This window comes from Acinonyx jubatus, chromosome F2, assembly GCF_027475565.1.
Source record: "Acinonyx jubatus isolate Ajub_Pintada_27869175 chromosome F2, VMU_Ajub_asm_v1.0, whole genome shotgun sequence".
Lineage (NCBI taxonomy): Eukaryota > Metazoa > Chordata > Mammalia > Carnivora > Felidae > Acinonyx > Acinonyx jubatus.
This window is the reverse complement of record NC_069394.1, coordinates 64972994-64992502: the sequence shown is the minus strand read 5'-3', so window position 1 is coordinate 64992502 and position 19509 is coordinate 64972994. Positions and strand designations below refer to the sequence as shown.

Below are 19509 nucleotides of genomic sequence, written 5' to 3'. Positions count from 1 at the left end.
TGGGATTTTTCTTGTTTCTTGAGATAGGCCTGGATTGCAATGTATTTTCCTCTCAGGACTGCCTTCGCTGCGTCCCAAAGCGTTTGGATTGTTGTATTTTCATTTTCGTTTGTTTCCATATATTTTTTAATTTCTTCTCTAATTGCCTGGTTGACCCACTCATTCGTTAGTAGGGTGTTCTTTAACCTCCATGCTTTTGGAGGTTTTCCAGACTTTCTCCTGTGGTTGATTTCAAGCTTCATAGCATTGTGGTCTGAAAGTATGCATGGTATAATTTCAATTCTTGTAAACTTATGAAGGGCTGTTTTGTGACCCAGTATATGATCTATCTTGGAGAATGTTCCATGTGCACTCGAGAAGAAAGTATATTCTGTTGCTTTGGGATGCAGAGTTCTAAATATATCTGTCAAGTCCATCTGATCCAATGTATCATTCAGGGCCCTTGTTTCTTTATTGACCGTGTGTCTAGATGATCTATCCATTTCTGTAAGTGGAGTGTTAAAAGTCCCCTGCAATTACCACATTCTTATCAATAAGGTTGCTTATGTTTATGAGTAATTGTTTTATATATTTGGGGGCTCCGGTATTCGGCGCATGGACATTTATAATTGTTAGCTCTTCCTGATGGATAGACCCTGTAACTATTATATAATGTCCTTCTTCATCTCTTGTTACAGCCTTTAATTTAAAGTCTAGTTTGTCTGATATAAGTATGGCTACTCCAGCTTTCTTTTGGCTTCCAGTAGCATGATAAATAGTTCTCCGTCCCCTCACTCTCAATCTAAAGGTGTCCTCAGGTCTAAAATGAGTCTCTTGTAGACAGCAAATAGATGGGTCTTGTTTTTTTATCCATTCTGATACCCTATGTCTTTTGGTTGGCGCATTTAATCCATTTACATTCAGTGTTATTATAGAAAGATACGGGTTTAGAGTCATTGTGATGTCTGTATGTTTTATGCTTGCAGTGATGTCTCTGGTACTTTGTCTCACAGGGTCCCCCTTAGGATCTCTTGTAGGGCTGGTTTAGTGGTGACGAATTCCTTCAGTTTTTGTTTGTTTGGGAAGACCTTTATCTCTCCTTCTATTCTAAATGACAGACTTGCTGGATAAAGGATTCTCGGCTGCATATTTTTTCTGTTTAGCACACTGAAGATATCGTGCCAATTCTTTCTGGCCTGCCAAGTTTCAAAAGAGAGATCAGTCACGAGTCTTATAGGTCTCCCTTTATATGTGAGGGCACGTTTACCCCTTGCTGCTTTCAGAATTTTCTCTTTATCCTTGTATTTTGCCAGTTTCACTATGATATGTCGTGCAGAAGATCGATTCAAGTTACGTCTGAAGGGAGTTCTCTGTGCCTCTTGGATTTCAATGCCTTTTTCCTTCCCCAGTTCATGGAAATTCTCAGCTATAATTTCTTCAAGTACACCTTCAGCACCTTTCCCTCTCTCTTCCTCCTCTGGGATACCAATTATGCGTAGATTATTTCTTTTTAGTGTATCACTTAGTTCTCTAATTTTCCCCTCATACTCCTGGATTTTTTTTATCTCTCTTTCTCTCAGCTTCCTCTTTTTCCATAACTTTATCTTCTAGTTCACCTATTCTCTCCTCTGCCTCTTCAATGTGAGCTGTCATCGTTTCCATTTTGTTTTGCATTTCGTTTAAAGCGCTTTTCAGCTCCTCGTGACTGTTCCTTAGTCCCTTGATCTCTGTAGCAAGAGATTCTCTGCTGTCCTCTATACTGTTTTCAAGCCCAGCGATTAATTTTATGACTATTATTCTAAATTCACTTTCTGTTATATTATTTAAATCCTTTTTGATCAGTTCATTAGCTGTTGTTATTTCCTGGAGATTCTTCTGAGGGGAATTCTTCCGTTTGGTCATTTTGGATAGTCCCTGGAGTGGTGAGGACCTGCAGGGCACTTCCCCTGTGCTGTGGTGTATAACTGGAGTTGGTGGGCGGGGCCGCAGTCCGACCTGATGTCTGCCCCCAGCCCACCGTTGAGGCCACAGTCAGTCTGGTGTGTGCCTTCTCTTCCGTCTCCTAGGGGCGGGATTCACTGTGGGGTGGCGTGGCCCGTCTGGGCTACTTGCACACTGCCAGGCTTGTGATGCTGGGGATCTGGCATATTAGCTGGGGTGGGTAGGCAAGGTGCACGGGGGCAGGAGGGGCAGGCTTAGCTTGCTTCTCCTTAGGTGATCCACTTCAGGAGGGGCCCTGTGGCAGCGGGAGGGAGTCAGATCCGCTGCTGGAGGTTTGGCTCCGCAGAAGCACAGAGTTGGGTGTTTGCGCAGAGCAAGCAAGTTCCCCGGCAGGAACTGGTTCCCTTTGGGATTTTGGCTGGGGGATGGGCGGGGGAGATGGCGCTGGCGAGTGCCTTTGTTCCCCACCAAACTGAGCTCTGTGGTCTGGGGGCTCAGCAGCTCTCCCTCCCTTTGTCCTCCAGCCTTCCCGCTTTCAGAGCAGAGCTGTTAACTTATGACCTCCCAGACGCTAAGTCAGGCTTGCTGTCGGAACACACTCCGTCAGGCCCCTCCGCTTTTGCCAGCCAGACTCGGGGGCTCTGCTTGGCCGTGGAGCCGCCCCTTTGCCCCGGCTCCCTCCCGCCAGTCCGTGGAGTGCGCACCGCCTCGCCGCCCTTCCTACCCTCTTCCGTGGGCCTCTCGTCTGCGCTTGGCTCCGGAGACTCCGTTCTGCTAATCCTCTGGAGGTTTTCTGGGTTATTTAGGCAGGTGTAGGTGGAATCTAAGTGATCAGCAGGACGCGCGGTGAGCCCAGCGTCCTCCTACGCCGCCATCTTCCTTCTCCCCACTTTTGTTCTTTTTTTGGTTAGCTTGCATTTTCCATGTCTTAACCTCAATTTATTTGTGTATTTGAATCTAAAGTGTGTCTCTGTGCAGACAACTTATTTTTGCATCCTGCTCTGTCTGCCCCTATTCCCTCCCATCCCCTGACCCACCCTGTTCTGCTAGCCTCTGCCTAAATTTGCATTGAGTGCAATTCTTATTAAGAACTTGTTTGCTATTTTGCCTTTTAAAAAAATACCCTCTGTTTTTGTTTTTCTGTTCCTCCATTGATTCCTTCTTTTATGTTAAATATTTTATAGTATTCACTTTTAATTCTCTTCCTCTCTTATAATTCTTGTGGGATTTTTGGTGTTTTTGTTACAGATTAAAATTAATACATTAATTAAAAAGAACTGAATTTAGATCAGTATCAACTTAATTTAAAATTGTAAAGGGACACCTAGGTAACTTAGTAAAAAGTTTGACTTTTTTTTTTAATTTTTTTATTTGAAAGAGAGAGCGCGAGAGTGCATGTGCAAGCAGAGGAGAAGGCAGAGGGAGAGAGAGAGAGAATCTTAAGCAGGCTCCATGCTCAACACAGAGTCCAACAACCCTGGGATCATGACCTGAGCCGAAATCAAGAGTCAGATACTCAACTGACTTAGCCACCCAGGCGCCTTAAGTGTCTGACTCTTGATTGTGGCTCAGGTTGTGATGTGTCATGGCTCAGGTCATGGCTGTGAAATTGAGCCCTGTACTGGGCTCCGTGCTGGACATGGAGCCTGCTTAACATTCATTCTGTCTCTCTCTCTATCTTTCTATCACCCCCCCCCCCACCCCAACACTCCAGTGCATGTGCACTCTCTCTCAAAACAATGTAAAAAATATTTCTCCAATATAATGCCATTCCTTCCCTTCTCCTTGATGCCTTTGTTGTCGTACAAATTACATCTTTATACACTTAAGCCCATTAACATGGTTTTGTAATTCTTTCCTTTCTTGATCCTTTGTTTCTTCATCTTTTAAGTTAGAGAAGAATAGAGTTGCAAATAAAAACATATTTGTAATCTCCTTTATCTTTACCTATGTAATTACTGTTACTGGTGTTCTTTATTTCTTTGTGTTTATTCCAGTTGCTGTCAAGTGTTCCTCAATTCAATCTGAGGTCCTCCATTCAATATTATAGGACATGTCTGTTAGAGATGACTTCTCTGAGTTTTTATTTAATGGCCCAGTCATTTCTGTCAGCATTTTGAATGTGTCATCTCATTGCCTTCTTGTCTTCAAGGTTTCTAATAAGCTCTTAATCTTATTGGAGTTCCCTTGTACGTGATGAATTGTTATTTTCTTGCTGTTTTCAAGAGTCTCTCCTTGTCTTTCAGCAGATTGACTATAATGTGTATACATATGGATTTCTGTGCTTTCCTGCTTAGAATCTGATGAGCTACTGGATGTGTTGATTAATATTTTTCATCAAATTTGGGAAATTTTCAGCCAGTGTTCAAACATTCTTTATGTCACTTTGTCTTTTTTCTTTCTGAGACTTCTATACTTGGTATTCTTGATGGTGTCCCACAGGGCCTCTGAGGTTTTGTTCATTTTTCTTCAATCTTTTTCTTTCTGTTCCTCAGACTTCATCTCAAGTGACATGTCTTCAAGTTCAGTGAATGTTTCTTCTGCCTGCCTGCTAAAATCTTCTACTAAAATCTCTAGTGACTTTCCACCTCTATAATATCTATTTTTTTAATGTTTCTTTTCTTTTCTCTTTTCTTTTCTTTCTTTTCTTTTCTTTTCTTTTCTTTCTTTTCTTTTCTTTTCTTTTCTTTTCTTTTCTTTTCTCTTTCTTTCTTTCTTTCTTTGTTTATTTTTAATTTACATCCAAGTTAGTTAGCATATACTGCAATAATGATTTCAGGAGTAGATTACAGTGATTGATCCCCTATGTATTACACTCAGTGCTCATCCCAACAAGTTTCAATGTTTATTTTTCAGAGAGAATGAGTGGAGGAAGGGCAGAGAGAGAGAGGGGGACAGAGGATTCAAAGCAGGCTCTGCACTGACAGCAGAGAGCCTGATGTGGGACTCGAACTCACAAACCATGAGATCATGACCTGAGCTGAAATTGGATGCTTAACCAACTGAGCAATCCCTTTTTTAATTTTTTTTTTAAATAATTTCTCTCTGTTGATATTCTTTATTTGGTGTAACATTGTTCTTACACTTTCCGTTAATTCTTGAGATATGATTTTCCTTCATTTTTTAAGATATTTGTAATTCATCAAGGTCTTTGTCCACTAAGTCCAACACATGGGATTTCTCAAGGACAGGTTCTACTGACTGATTTCTTTTTCCTATCTATGGTCTATACTTCTCTGCTTTTTACTAGTCTCATATACATTTTTTTTGTATTGAAAAGTGGACCTTTAAAAAGATACAATGTGGCAACTGTGGAGATCAGATTTTTTCCTTTCCCTAAGGCTTATTGTTGTTGCTATTTGTTGTTGTGACTCTTTTTCAAGTAATATTGTGAACCAGTTCTGTAAAGTTTATATTGTTATGTGTGACTACTGATGCCTCTCCTGTCTTATTAGCTTAATAGTTAGGTCGTGACTGAACAGAGGTTTCCTTAAAGGACTTAAATTTCCTTAAAGGACTTAAACCTGTAAGACTCTTTGTGGAGTGTTCTGTCTTCATGTTGGTGCATGTTCAGTACCCAAGCAGTTTATACCTCTGCCTTCACTTCCTCCTGGCACAGAACCTCACTGCCAGCCAGAGGTGAGAGATCAGAGTGTTCTCAGAGATTTTCTGGGCATCTTTGTAGTTCTGCATATGCACGAGGCTTTCTAGATTCGCAGGAATATGTTAGTTTTTCAAGCCCCTATGGATATTTTACTCCCCAATTTTTCTCCCCCCCCCTTTTTGTTTTTGGTCAGCCTTTTGCATGTTCCAGTGGTTTTGCTGCCTCAGATAACTGTAATGTTGCCGCTGACTGTTTTCTACAAACACTTCATGATAAGGATGTTATATTGAATAAGGTTTAGGTATGTGTTAAATAAAGGCAGGCCTTAAGAATGGAGCTTTTCCAGGGAGCTGCCAGATAGGTCACAAGTGACATTTATGTATAGATTGGCTGTTTGGGGAGCTTCAAATCTGTTCTACACGTCCAGTGGTAGAGGGCTGTTGGTTTTTACAGCTGCCATCTGTGGCAGATTGTTGGATTTTAAGGCTTCAGTAGAGCTAGGCAGAAGTTGAATGGGAAAGGGCAGTTCACATGTCATAAATTCCTGTTCTTAATGAAAGTTTTTATTTTTTAATTTTTTAAGACTCTTCTTGGATTGTTGCAAGACTTTTGTTAATTTTCAGAATTATTAAAAAGTTGATTTTGACCATTGTTAGCAGTGTTTTCAGTACTTCAGTGGAGTAGCAAATTTTCAGAGGTTCCTACTTTGCTATTGTGGAAGTCTTTCCCAGTTATAGAACACTTTCATCTCAGTAAGATTCCTCACGTCCATTTACTGTTAGTCCTGATTCCTGTCCCCAGTGTAGTTGTTTCTTAAATTATCTTTTTTCTATTATATTTTTCTGAATGCTATATTACAGAGTGTAAAATTGTTGTATAATAATAACGGTTAAATGATGAAATGACCTCTTTAATTTTTTGCCAGCCAGTTTCTCATGCACTTATTTATCCCCAAGCATTTTAGTCTAATTAGAAATGGAAGGAACCCGTGCTTCTGTAAACTGTTTTGGTGTGCACCTAATTTGTCTTCTTTCCAATGTCGTATTTCTTTAAGACAGCTTAATTCATAGGTAAAAATGGTACAGCAAAGGGGCTTGTAAGTCTGTCATTAACATCCCCAAACCTGTGTTGACTGATTGATGATTTGTACTTAGAATTTTGATTGTCCTAAATTGGTATACATTTACTAAAACAATAATAGTCATAATAATAATAGCAATTTCAGTTTACTGAGTAGTGTATGTTGTCATGTCATGTCATTATATACATTATAGTTTATATCTATCAGTATTTGCAATTGAAGAAATTGAAACTCAGCTATATAAAATGACTTCCTGGAGCGCCTGGGTGGCTCAGTTGGTTAAGTGTCCGACTTTGGCTCAGGTCATGATCTCGCAGTTCATGAATTTGAACCCCATGTTGGGCTCTGTGTTGACAGCTCAGAGCCTGGAGCCTGCTTCAGATTCTGTGTCTCCCTGTCTCTCTGCCCCTCCCCCACTCACACTCTGTCTCTCTCTCTCAAAAATAAATAAACATTAAAAAAAAAATTATAACATGACTTCCCTAAGTCCTCAGTCAATAAGCAGTTTAGGTGGAGACTGAAGTAGCTTTGTTTGGCTTCAAAGCCTCAACTCTTTGCTACAGTTTAGGAAACTAGTCACATTTACACTGTAATGATTTGTGATTACAGCAGAAATTGTAATTATTTTATAAATATATTTATTTTGTGAACCAAAATTTGCCACCTACAAAAGGACTATCTTTTTATTGAGCAAGGTCTATTAAGGACCATGTTAAAGAACTTTAGAGTTGAAAAAGATCTTTGGAATTTCTTACGCTATGAAGGTTTCAGAGAGGCTACAAATCTATTGAAATATTGAATGTTTAAATTTTGTGTATATATGTTTCTGCAATAAATGTGGATATCTTTTAATCAAATTCTCAAATTAACTATGACAGGACTCCCTTCCCAAAGATGATGAGATAAAACCATTGGTAGGTATCCATGGCTACACTGAAGACCAAATTATCTCCTGTGACTTTGACAGTGTTATCTACTCCTCCAGTTTTGATATTGGCATTGTCCTCAATAACCACTTTGTCACGCTCATTTCTTATGTGACAATAAATTTAACTACATTGTCTGAATGGTACACCTTATGGTCTGAATGATTTTTTGAGATTAAAACAAATTTTTTTTAAAGTTTATTTTTAAGAGAGAGAGACTGAGCATGAGTGGGGAGGGAGGGAAAGAGAGAGAGAGAGAGAGAGAGAGAGCGAGAGAGAGTGAGAGAATCTGAAGCAGTCTATAGGCTCTGAGCTGTCAGCACAGAGCCCAATGGGGGGCTCGGACTCCTGAAATGCGAGATCATGACCTGAGCCAAAGTCCGACACTTAACTGACTGAGCCACCCAGGCACCCCTGGTCTGGGTGATTTCTAAGTAGTAAGAGCTCTGGATCACCAGAGAAAGAGGGGGAAAAAAAGAAGGAGAAGAACAGGAGTCTTCAATTGCTAGGGAATCACTGCTTCAACTTTATTCACTTCTCAAAACCATTTTTGGCAGTTTCCATCCCAGGTGCCATAAGCATGGCAGGGTTTTAGAGAATCTCCTAGTCTTAAGCCATAAATATCATCGGTAAAATCTATAATGACTTCGTGAAAAAAGGAAAAAAGTGTCTAAGTTTATGTGTTTTTCTTATTTTTGTTTTTGGAATGCTGTTTATCTTTGTTCTTTGTGCTTCTTTTGTTGATAACTTAAAAAAATTGATTTCTTGAAACATGAAAGCAATGTCTTTCTTTCAGCAGAATTATTGAAAAATTGATGATAGAATTAAGGGAGGATGATAGAAATTGGATTAATGAAGGAAGGAAAAAAGTACAGAGATTATTAATGAAGCTGCCAGAGTCCGAGTAACATAAGGGAAATTCCCGAAATTCCTGTTCTCAATGAACAGGAATTTAAAGTAATTGGTACTTTAAATAGTAATTTAAAAGGTAATTTAAATACTTTACCATGGAAAATATGAAGTTCACATTTAAAAATCACCAAATAGGGGCGCCTGGGTGGCTAAGTCGGTTAAGCATCCAACTTTGGCTCAGGTCATGATCTCACAGTTCATGGGTTTGAGCCTCTCATTGGGCTCTGCACTGACAACTCAGAGCCTTTAACCTGCTTTGGATTCTGTGTCTCCCTCTCTCTCTGTCCCTCCACCTCTTGTGCTCTCTCTCTCTTAAAAATAAATAAATATTAAAAAACAAAAATCACAAAATATACAAGGAACTAAACCATGAGTGGGGATAGGCTTGCAAAAACAGACAGATAAGGACCTCAGATTAGGAATTATTAGACAAAATCTAAAATAGTCATATTGGTCATGTTTATATCAGGGCATAATAAACTTATGAAGAATGACCAGAGTTTAAATGCAGCTATGTATTTTAGAAAAATTTTTAAATGATTGAGAATATTAACTTAATGGATGGACCTTAATAGCAGATGTCACATATCTAAAGTGAGAATTAATGAACTAGAACAGTTTTCAAAATGTGGCTCCCAGAGTAGCAAAATCATAGGGCAAACTCTCAGGCCCTTACCCTCCCTGTGAATAAAAATTCTGTAGAGGGGCTGACACCTTGTGTTTCAACAAGCTTTCCAGATGATTCTGTTGTACTCTAAAAATTTTTTTTTAATGTTTATTTTTGAGAGAGAGCGAGTGAGCAGGGGAGATGCAGAGAGAGAGAGGGAGAGAGGATCCAAAGTTGGCTCCTCACGGACAGCAGAGAGCCCTATGTGGGGCTCAAACTCATGAACCCATGAACTGTGTGTGACCTACACTGATACTGGACACTTAACTGACTGAGCCACCCAGGCACCCCATGTTGTCCTCTAAAATTTGAAAACCTCTGAACTAGTAGATACGAAATCATTCAGAACAGGGAGAAAAAGAAATGGAAAATATGAAAAAAAAAGGGTAAAAATTATGGAACTAAAAAGGACTAACTATGAAATTGGAATTCTAGAGAGAGTGGGACAAAAATATTTGAAGAGATGATATCTTAACATTTTATAATTTTTTAACCTATACATTCTGGAATCCTAACACCTTGCAAACAGGCTAGATAAAAGACAATTGTAGTAAAACTTGAGAATATAAAATACAGAGGAACGTGAAATCTGCCAGAGAGAAAAGACCTTTCTTTCAAAAGAACTCTAGAAAGCTATTCAGAAGATAAAGATACTGTCAATGTGTTGAGACAGTTGTATACTCAGCAAAGTTATTTTTCATTAATGAAAATGAAAGAAAAATATTTTAAGAGGAACCACTAAATTTACCATTAGCAGACCCTTAGTAAATGAAATTCTAAATGCAGAAGGAAGGAGGTTGCAGTGAGAAAGGTCTGAGTTTCATAAAGGAGTGGAAAGGAGGAAAGGTGGTAAATAAGTAAGTGGAATTAAATATTTATGTAAAATTATTTTGGATTTAAGGGTAAGTATAATTAAGAATAATTAATAGGAATAGCATATAATATGGAAGGGGCTAAATAGGATTAATGTGTTTTAAAATCTTTGTATCATTTGGGAGGTTGGTAAATATTTTGATTAGCTTTAGTCTTTGGTAAGTATGGATGTTATATTTTTAGGGTAAGCATGAAAAGTATTGTGATAAGGGATGCGTGGGTGGCTCAGTCAGTTACGCATCCAACTTCAGCTCAGGTCATGATCTCACTGCTCATGGGTTCAAGCCCTGCGTTGGGCTCTGTGCTGACCGCTTAGAACCTGGAGCCTGCTTCCGATTCTGTCTCTCTCTGCCCCTCCCCCGCTCGTGTGCTGTCTCTCTTTCAAGAATAAATAAACATTAAAAAAAAAATTAAAAAGTATTGAGATAAAAGGCACAACTTACTAATGTACTAAAGGGAAAAAATTAAAAAGGCAAAAAGAACAAAATGAGATATAGAAAGGTTTAAGGAGCAAGCCTGTTTAACTTGATTATAAGTACAAATTAAATGGAAAATTTTAATTTGATATTAGTAAATTTTTAAGTATCTATATCTGTTTCAATGAGAAAGCTTGTCATACTAGATGCGAAAGCAAAATCCAGGGGTTACCCGTATTACATATATTTAAATGTGATATAGAACAGTTGAAAGTAAAAGGGTACAGATACACTAGGAGAATATGAAATAAATTTTGTTTACTATATTAACATCAGATAAAATGGATTTTTTAGTCATAAAGCTTCAAGATCAAAAGAATTCTTTTATAAAGAATAAAGGTTCATTTTAGCAGCATAAAGGCAACACAAAATTTTATGCACCTAAAAATAAGGTCTCAAAATATATAAAGCAAAATTTTAAAGAACTTCAGATTAAAGTAGACAAGCAGAATCCTAGTGTGAGACTATATTATTTCTTTATATAAGTGATAGCTTGATAAGGCAGAAAACAAGCAGTAGGGTTATAGAAGAATAAAAAGATTAATAAAAGACAAGGTTTTACTGAAGTTGATCAAGAAAAAAATGATGAGGCATAAATAAATACTGGGAATGAAAAATTGTCACTGTAGTTGGAGTTAAAGTTAAAATGATAGTAAGGGTATATTATGCATAGTTTTATGCCAATGAATATGGAAATTTAAGTGAAGAAGAAAGATTCCTCTTAAAATTTAACTTAATAAAATAGACTCAAAAAGAAATAGAAAACTTGAATAATATAAAAACTTTTTTAGAAATTAGGTCATAAGGGGTGCCTGGATGGCTCAGTCAGTTAAGCGTCCCATCTTCGACTCGGGTCATGATCTCGCGGTTCGTGGGTTCGCACCCCGCGTTGGGCTCTGTGCTAACAGCTCAGAGCCTGGAGCCTGCTTCAGATTCTATGTCTCCCTCTCTCTGCTCCTCCCCTGCTCATGCTCTGTCTCTGTCTCTCTCAAAAATAAACATCAAAAAAAAATTAAAAAAAAAAAAAAGAAATTAGGTCATAAGTTTCAAATCTTCCCTCAAACTTACACAAAATAATACAGAGTACAGGAGAGGAGGGAATACTCCACAGCTGTGATTATGAGAATGTCATAATCTTGATATGAAACCCAACAAGGTCATAATGACAATTGGAAATTTCCAGCTGATTTCAATCATAAAGATAGATACAGCCATCCTAAAACTGAACCTCATAATGTAAAAAGGGATATTGAATTCTAAATTGGAATTTTCTGGAAAATAGGATGAATAAATGTAGTAGTACACATCAACTAAGAGTGTGGACTGTGGAGGCAGAGTGTCTTGGTATGAATCCTGGTTTTTCTATTCAGCTGGAGGCATGTTGCTTAACTTCTATTCCCTGTTTATTAAGTGGGATAATAATGGTATTAACTCATAGGTTTATTCTGAGGATTGAATGAATTAAAATATGTAAAGTGTCTAAAAAAGTGTCTGACATATACTAAATGCTAATTGGTGTTAGATGTCAATATTGTAAAATCAGTATTATAATGTACTATATTGGTATAATAAAGAAAAAAGCTATATGACCATCTCAGAAGTTACAGAAAAAGAAGTAATAAACATCAATATCCATTAGCGATTGAAAACTTAACAGAATATGTTAGAGGAGAGCCTACTTAACCTGAGAATGTGTAAACATGAAAGACCTATATCATATACTTTACTTAATGGTGATACATGTAAAACATTCTTTTTGAAATTGGCAATATGACGAGTGTTCTTATGACCACATTTTTTAGGGCCCAATAATTGCAGCAAGATCAAAAATAAAAAAGGAAGAAAGATAGGTATGAGTATTAGGAAGGAAGAGAGCAAACAAAATGTTATTTGTAAAAGAACGTACACATAAAATGTTAGAATTAATAGTTTTATTTAGCAGCATTGCTGAGTACAAAATCAGTATATATAAAAAGCAGTTGGAGGAAATGGCAGTTACCTTAAAAAGCTAAACATATGCTTACCATACAACACTTGGTATATACTTAAGAGGAATGAAAATATATATACACACCAAGACTCATATGTGAATGTTCATAACAGTATTGTTCACAATACTTTAAGTACAAACAATTCAAATGTCCATCAGCTGATAAATGGGTAAACAAAATGTGTTATATCCATATAAGTGAAATATTATTCAGCCATAGAAAGTTAGGAAATCCTAATGTATGCTACAACATACCTCAAAAATAGTGTTATTTTTTGACTACCACCCCATTACCACTTCTCTCCTTGCTCCCATCCCAATCTGACTGTGTATCTCTAAACCCTCTCATCTTTGGGCCATGGGGAAATTGATAAAGGCCAAGAATTTGGGTCCTTGAGTGAATGGTAAAAGACAGGAAGAAAAAGGAGTGAAATGGATAATGAGTGAATCAATTCACTATGTAATTTGTAGCTATTTTGTTTTGAGAGATTGGTTTTACTCAAATAAGCCCCTTCAGCCTTCTTCATTTGCACATACAGAGCCCCCACAAAGTAGAAGTTCTGTTAGGAATCATTTGCTCTGGATCTTCTCATCTGTCCTTTTATCCTCTCAGGATGCAGTGTGACAGTATACATAAACATACCTGTTTATCTTCATAAAAGATTTTAAATAAATTGGATAAATTAGATACACAAAGGGAACTCTTATTTAAAGACATGATACTGTTTTTGGAGATAAGCCTTTCGTAGTCTCTTTTTCATAGTTATAATTTTATAATAAAACTAATATTTGAGTTTATCTTTTGTAATTCAGATTTTTAAAATGTGTTATTTTCTTCAAAGTGGCTACATTCCTATGTTTAAGACAAATAGCACTTTATTGCTTGAGATTTCTGTAACCATAATATGTTTTAAGTTTTTCATTTTTTGATTCATTGCAAATTTTTCAAAAATATAAATTTTATTTGAGACAGACTTTTTACTGTGATTTTATTTTATTTTTGAGATGGCTAAGAAGTTTGTATACATTTATTAAGTACATTCTTATGATATTGAGAGAATTCTACTGTATTATTTCCCTGCATTCAGAAAAGTGCCTAAGCCATACATATACCACTTGATGACTTATCACACAGATTTTACCCCCATGTAACTGCCACATAGGTCAAGAAATAGATCTAATAAATGTAAAAGTTTCATTAATTGTGAAAACAGAGAGAGTGGAGAGAGCTTAGTAAGGGAACATTTACTTAAGGATTTCTCTTTGACCTACAGAGAAATATCTTCCCCTATTTTGAAATCTACTTAAATGCTATGCTGTTTCAAAGGAGTGTTGTATTCTTGCTTTGTCATAAATGGATACAAATTGTTGTGTACTTGATGTAGGAATATGGTTGGACAGAACGAACTGAAAATCACAAGTGATCGAGGAATAAATTCAGGATTAATTTTTGAAGATAAACCAAAGCCTTCAAAACAGTCACTTCAGTCTTACCAAGAAGCTTTGCAGCAACAGGTATTCATTTATTCATTCATGCATTTGTTCATTGATACATTTAATGTTGAACATCTTATATGTTAGCACAGTGGTCCCTTAGAACTCTTTGTGGCACAGGAGAAAACAATACCAGTCATTTATAATTCAATATGATAAATTTTTGATGCAGATAGATTAGAATGCTTTTGGAAACATAGGATAAGAATAATTGCCTGGTGATTAAGAAGACTTCATGTGTTGTTGATATTTGAGCTGTATGTTATACAGTGAATAGATTTTAAATTCCTGGCATACTCAGGAAATAGAATTGATGTGGGAGAAGGATCTGAAATGTCAGATTGTGCTGGATCGTGAAGTTTAGCTAGTAAGTTTTCAATTTCATCCTATTATGGATAGCCTAAAGGAGGAAATTTTAAGCCAGAGAGTTAAAGGAATGGTTTAAAAGTTTTAGGAGGATAGCTAGTTGTGATGTGTATGATTGAGAAAGAGATGTGGTGGAGAAACCTTAAAACTATTGAGGCAGTCCAGATAGGAGGTAATGAGGCTCTGAACCAGACAGGGAAGATAGAATATCTAGAAGACAATGCTGGGATTTATTGATAGTACTTAGATATAGGGAATGAGAAAGAAGAAATGGCTTGAAGATGATTCTGTATGTTGTAATCTACATGAATAATGAGGCTATGAATATGAATTAAAAGAAAAAAAGTAGAACACTTTTAGGGAAAAGGATAATGGGTTCTGTTGTAGTTTGTTATATTTGAAGAGAGCTTACTTAAAAGTAATTGTATCAAATGTTTGGGGTTTTTTGGGGAATATCCATATATCTTGGAGAGGATCCTGGAATTCTTGGTAGGTATATGCCCACCTTAGGTACTTTTCTATAAAGTTCTACTTGGATTTCTTCTAAAGCTCCTTTTGTTCAGTTTTTATATGGGCAACCTCCTTGAAAATGGATTTTTCTTAATTAGAGAATTACTTTAATTTTTGGATGGTAGGTTTCTACAAATAGAAGACTGAACACCACTGACAAAACTAGATTTCCTAATTCTAGAATTTTATTTCATGCATGTGATGACTTCCATGGCTTTGCTGGAATGGGTGCTTAAATTTTCTATGTATGTGGTTATGTTTTTAAAAGTAACTTCCCAAAATGTAGATACTTGTTCATTGCCTATCGAAATGTCTCTAGAGACCCAATCCTATGCTTATACTTGATGATGAGAAGCCTATTTTGTTTGCTTTCATAAAGTTGTACTTAAAGTAGCCCAGAATTCTCCAACCTCTTTGAATTCTGAGAATGGAGTTTGCCCAGGGTAGAAAAGTCTGGTGAGGTGTGGGGACTAGTTTGTGGCTGGCCAGGTCCCATGGAAAGATAAATGGAAAAGGAAAGTAGGGAGATCCTGTTGGTCCTCAAGCAACTGGTGATGTTAGGGAGGGAGTGGCTCAGGTAGAAGTTGGGGGTGGGAAGGAGGAATTGGTTCAGTCTCAACTGGCATCAGTGGCTGGAAAGTACTCATGGCATGATATGAGGGACCAGCCGCTATTCATTCTAGCCAAGGAGTGTTTTTAAATTGAGTATTCCATTGATTTATGATTTTAAATTTTATAGTGAAATAGTCTGTAAAAATTTTTTTCCCAAGGTTTTTTCTCTAATAAGAAAAATAAAAACTGATATTAAAACTAAACTTTTTATATCAGAGTGCTTGTCAGCACTTATAAATATCCCTTCATATTATCAAGATTCGGGAAAGAGAAGAAAGAAGAAAGAGAGAACGTGAAGAAAAAGAAGAATATGAAGCTAAATTAGAAGCTGAAATGAGAAGTTACAACCCCTGGGGGAAAGGTGGAGGTGGTGCTCCTCTGAGAGATGCAAAAGGCAATCTGATAAGTATGTTGCTTTCATTGATCTGTTGTTTCTAAAAGAAACTGAACTGTTTTTAAATTTTTAAAAGAATGGGGAGTAGAAGTGGGAATCAAAGCCTCAAAGGCAAGGTCTCTTTTTTTTGTTGCTTAATACAAAAGAAGTATTGTTGCAATAAATGTAATAGCAGTTTTGAGGGTCTTTTTTCTTTAGAGTACTATTTAACTTTGTTACACATTTTTCATCCTCTAGTGCTAACTCAGTTGCAGAGAAAAGCTCATGTTAATTGGTAAGTTTTAACCCAACCTAGTAATTAGATTTAAAAAAAAATCCTAGTAAGAAAAACCCCTTATTAAAAATTTTTTAAACTAGTAAAACATATTTAAAATAGGTGATCTGAAATAGTTGTGGGATGTGGTGTTTCATGTATAGCCATATACCTGCATAGTGCAAGGACTGTTGGTAAATAAAGACCTGATCTCAGAAACTTTCTGGCAGGTTGTAAAATCATGTCGATGTGTCTTTCAATTATGTACCCTCAAAAATGTTTGATCTAGAAACCACACAAGGCACTTAGCAAAAGAGGCCTTATACAACTTGTTATATATATTAGGATGGTCTCTATTAACTTTTAGATATGAATAAAAGTAGACAAAGATGGATTTTTTGAAAATTGTTTCATTAGAAATTAGAAATGAATAATAGAAACCCATTAAATGGTAAAAATACAGATTTCATGTTGTTCTTTAGGCACTATACATTAATTTTAGTAATAGTTGAGGGATGTAGTCAGAATACTTTTTGGATATGAGTTATTAAGAGTTCTTAAATATTATGATTTGCTTCTTTGTTAAAGATGGCTTTAAAAAAAAAGTATTTGAGGTCCACTTAAATTACTAAGGTAACTCTTTTCTCATAGTTTTGAAGACTGGAACTCTTAACTCTTTTTTATAGATGAGATAATTTTAGGTGATATATAGATAAACATTTCTTATTATAAAAGTTAAATGTTTATTTGAATATATATTGGAAAAACACTGGTTTTTCATTTAAGGATAGTGCTATAACATTTCCTTTTAAAGTACAGGTATTAGTCCAGGCATTTAACAAAAAGTGCTATAAGAAACAACCCCTATTTCTCAGAGGCTTGAGGTTTAAGGTTTAATAAATAAAAGTTTACTTCTCAGTTACGTCACATTCTTCTTCTTTTTTTTATTTTTGAGAGAGAGAGAGAGAGCACAAGTGCACGCATGAGCAGGGGAGGGGCAGAGAGAGGGAGAGAGAGAATCCCAAGCAGGCTCTGCGTGGTCAGTGAAGAGCCCGATGCAGGGCTTGAACCCATAACAGTGAGATCATGACTGAGCTGAAATTGAGTCCGACACTTAACTGACTCAGCCACCCAGATGCCCCAGTTATGTCACATTCTGATGCTGTTTGGGTGGTTTCTGTTATATTTGAAATATGTAGTAAAGATCTGTGTTTTGCCATGTGATGATGACCAAGACCATGTATCCTCTGTACTTTGTTTCCTAATTTTAATTTGGTTGCTGGCTTTTCTAGTTACTCCTGTTTTATCTTTGATCTTTTATTACAAAGAAAGAAATTTAATGTTCGTCCTTGTCTTAGCTCTCTAGGGAAGATCTTTGATCTCTTTATAAGGGGAATTGTTATTAATAAATATTAAAATCTATTACCCGTACAAGTGGAATAATAGCAACCCTTTTTAAGTAAATATCTCTATTTTTATTATTTGTATGACACTTAAAATCTGTTTCCTTTCTAAGTTCTTTATTCATTAAAGTTCTTTTTTCAAGTTCCTATAAAAAAAAAACACACTGTGTTCTAATGTCTTTCAGTGGATGAATGAATAAACAAAATGTGGTACATTTATACAGTGGGATGCTACTCAGGAATTAAAAGAATGAACTATTGATGCACATAATAACTTGGAAGAGTCTTCAAAGAAATTATGCTAAGTGAAAATAGCCCCTTTCTAATGGTGACATACATGTATATTCTCAAAATGACAAAATGGTTGGGGATAGGGAGTAACTCTAAAGAGATACCATGTTGGAGTATTTTGGGGTGATGAAACAGTTCTGTATCCCGATTATGATGATGTTACATGAGTATCACATGTTAAATTTTTTTTTTATTTTATTTTTTATTTTTTTAAATTTACATCTAAATTAGTTAGCATATAGTGCAACAATGATTTCAGGAGTAGATTTCTTAGTGCCCCTTACCCATTTATCCTATCCCCCCTCCCATAACCCCTCCCGTAACCCTCAATTTGTTCTCCATATTTATGAGTCTCTTCTGTTTTGTCCCCCTCCTTGTTTTTATATTATTTTTGTTTCCCTTCCCTTATGTTCATCTGTTTTGTCTCTTAAAGTCCTCATATGAGTGAAGTCATATGATTTTTGTCTTTCTCTAATTTCACTTAGCATAATACCCTCCAGTTGCATCCATGTAGTTGCAAATGGCAAGATTTCATTCTTTTTGATTGCTGAGTAATACTCCGTTGTATGTATACACCACATCTTCTTTATCCATTCATCCATCGATGGACATTTGGGCTCTCTCCATACTTTGGCTATTGTTGATAGTGCTGCTATAAACATGGGGGTGCATGTGTCCTTTCGAAACAGCATACTTGTATCCCTTGGATAAATGCCTAGTAGTGCAATTGCTGGGTCGTAGGGTAGTTCTATTTTTAGTTTTTTGAGGAACCTCCATACTGTTTTCCAGAGGGGCTGCACCAGCTTGCATTCCCACACATGTTAAATTCTTTAAAAACTACACCAAAAAAAAAAACCCAATTAAAAAAAAACACTTAACCAGTTTGAAAGATAGTGAAAGTATCTCCTACTTCTAACTGATTAGTAGTGAGAGTAAATGTTTCTTTACATATACTTAAGTATTTGTGTTTATGTATTGTATTTGAGCCAGTTAGATTTATGTTTTTTTTTATGTTGATTATTAAGACACAATTTGCATAAGACAAAATACACCCTTTTTAAAAAATTTTTTTTAACATTTATTTATTTTTGAGAGACAGAGAAAGAGCATGAGTGGGGGAGGGGCAAAGAGAGACACACACAGAATCCGAAGCAAGCTCCAGGCTCTTAGCTGACAGCACAGAGCATAAGACAAAATACACCCTTTTTAAAAAAATTTTTTTAACATTTATTTATTTTTGAGAGACAGAGAAAGAGCATGAGTGGGGGAGCGGCAAAGAGAGAGACACACAGAATCCAAAGCAAGCTCCAGGCTCTTAGCTGACAGCACAGAGCCCGACCCAGGGCTCGAACTCAGGAACCATGAGATCATGACCTGAGCTGAAGTTGGACGCTTAACCTACTGAGCCACCCAGGTGCCCCAATATACCCTTTTTTAAAAAAAGTTTTATTTATTTGTTTTTGAGAGAGAGTGAGAGCGTGTGAGCCCTTGTGAACGGGGAGGGGTAGAGAGAGGAGAATCCCAAGCAGACTCTGTGCTGTCAGTATAGATCCCGATACAGGGCCCAATCTCATGAACTGTGAGATCATGATGTGAGCCAAAATCAAATTGGACGCTTAACTGACCGAGCCACCCAGTGTCCCCCAAATTTATCCTTTATTATTCAGTGAGTTTTGACAACTGATTCCAGTAGCCACTGCCACAGTCAAGATATAGAACATTTCCAGTATCCAGCCC

At 36.6% G+C, this 19509-nt stretch overlaps 1 protein-coding gene across 11 annotated transcripts in view; it reads left to right on the top strand.

Moving 5' to 3' along the window:
• Positions 1-19509, top strand: part of CSPP1 (centrosome and spindle pole associated protein 1) — a 158689-nt gene that overhangs the window by 94932 nt on the left and 44248 nt on the right. For all 11 annotated transcript variants that reach the window (XR_003415110.2, XR_003415112.2, XM_053208620.1 and 8 more), the window contains 2 exons: positions 13835-13964; positions 15690-15837. Coding sequence is in view for 9 of the 11 variants with exons in the window: in XM_053208620.1 (XP_053064595.1) it covers positions 13835-13964; positions 15690-15837 (278 nt within the window). In the remaining 2 variants the exon portion in view is untranslated. The remainder of the gene's footprint in view (positions 1-13834; positions 13965-15689; positions 15838-19509) is intronic.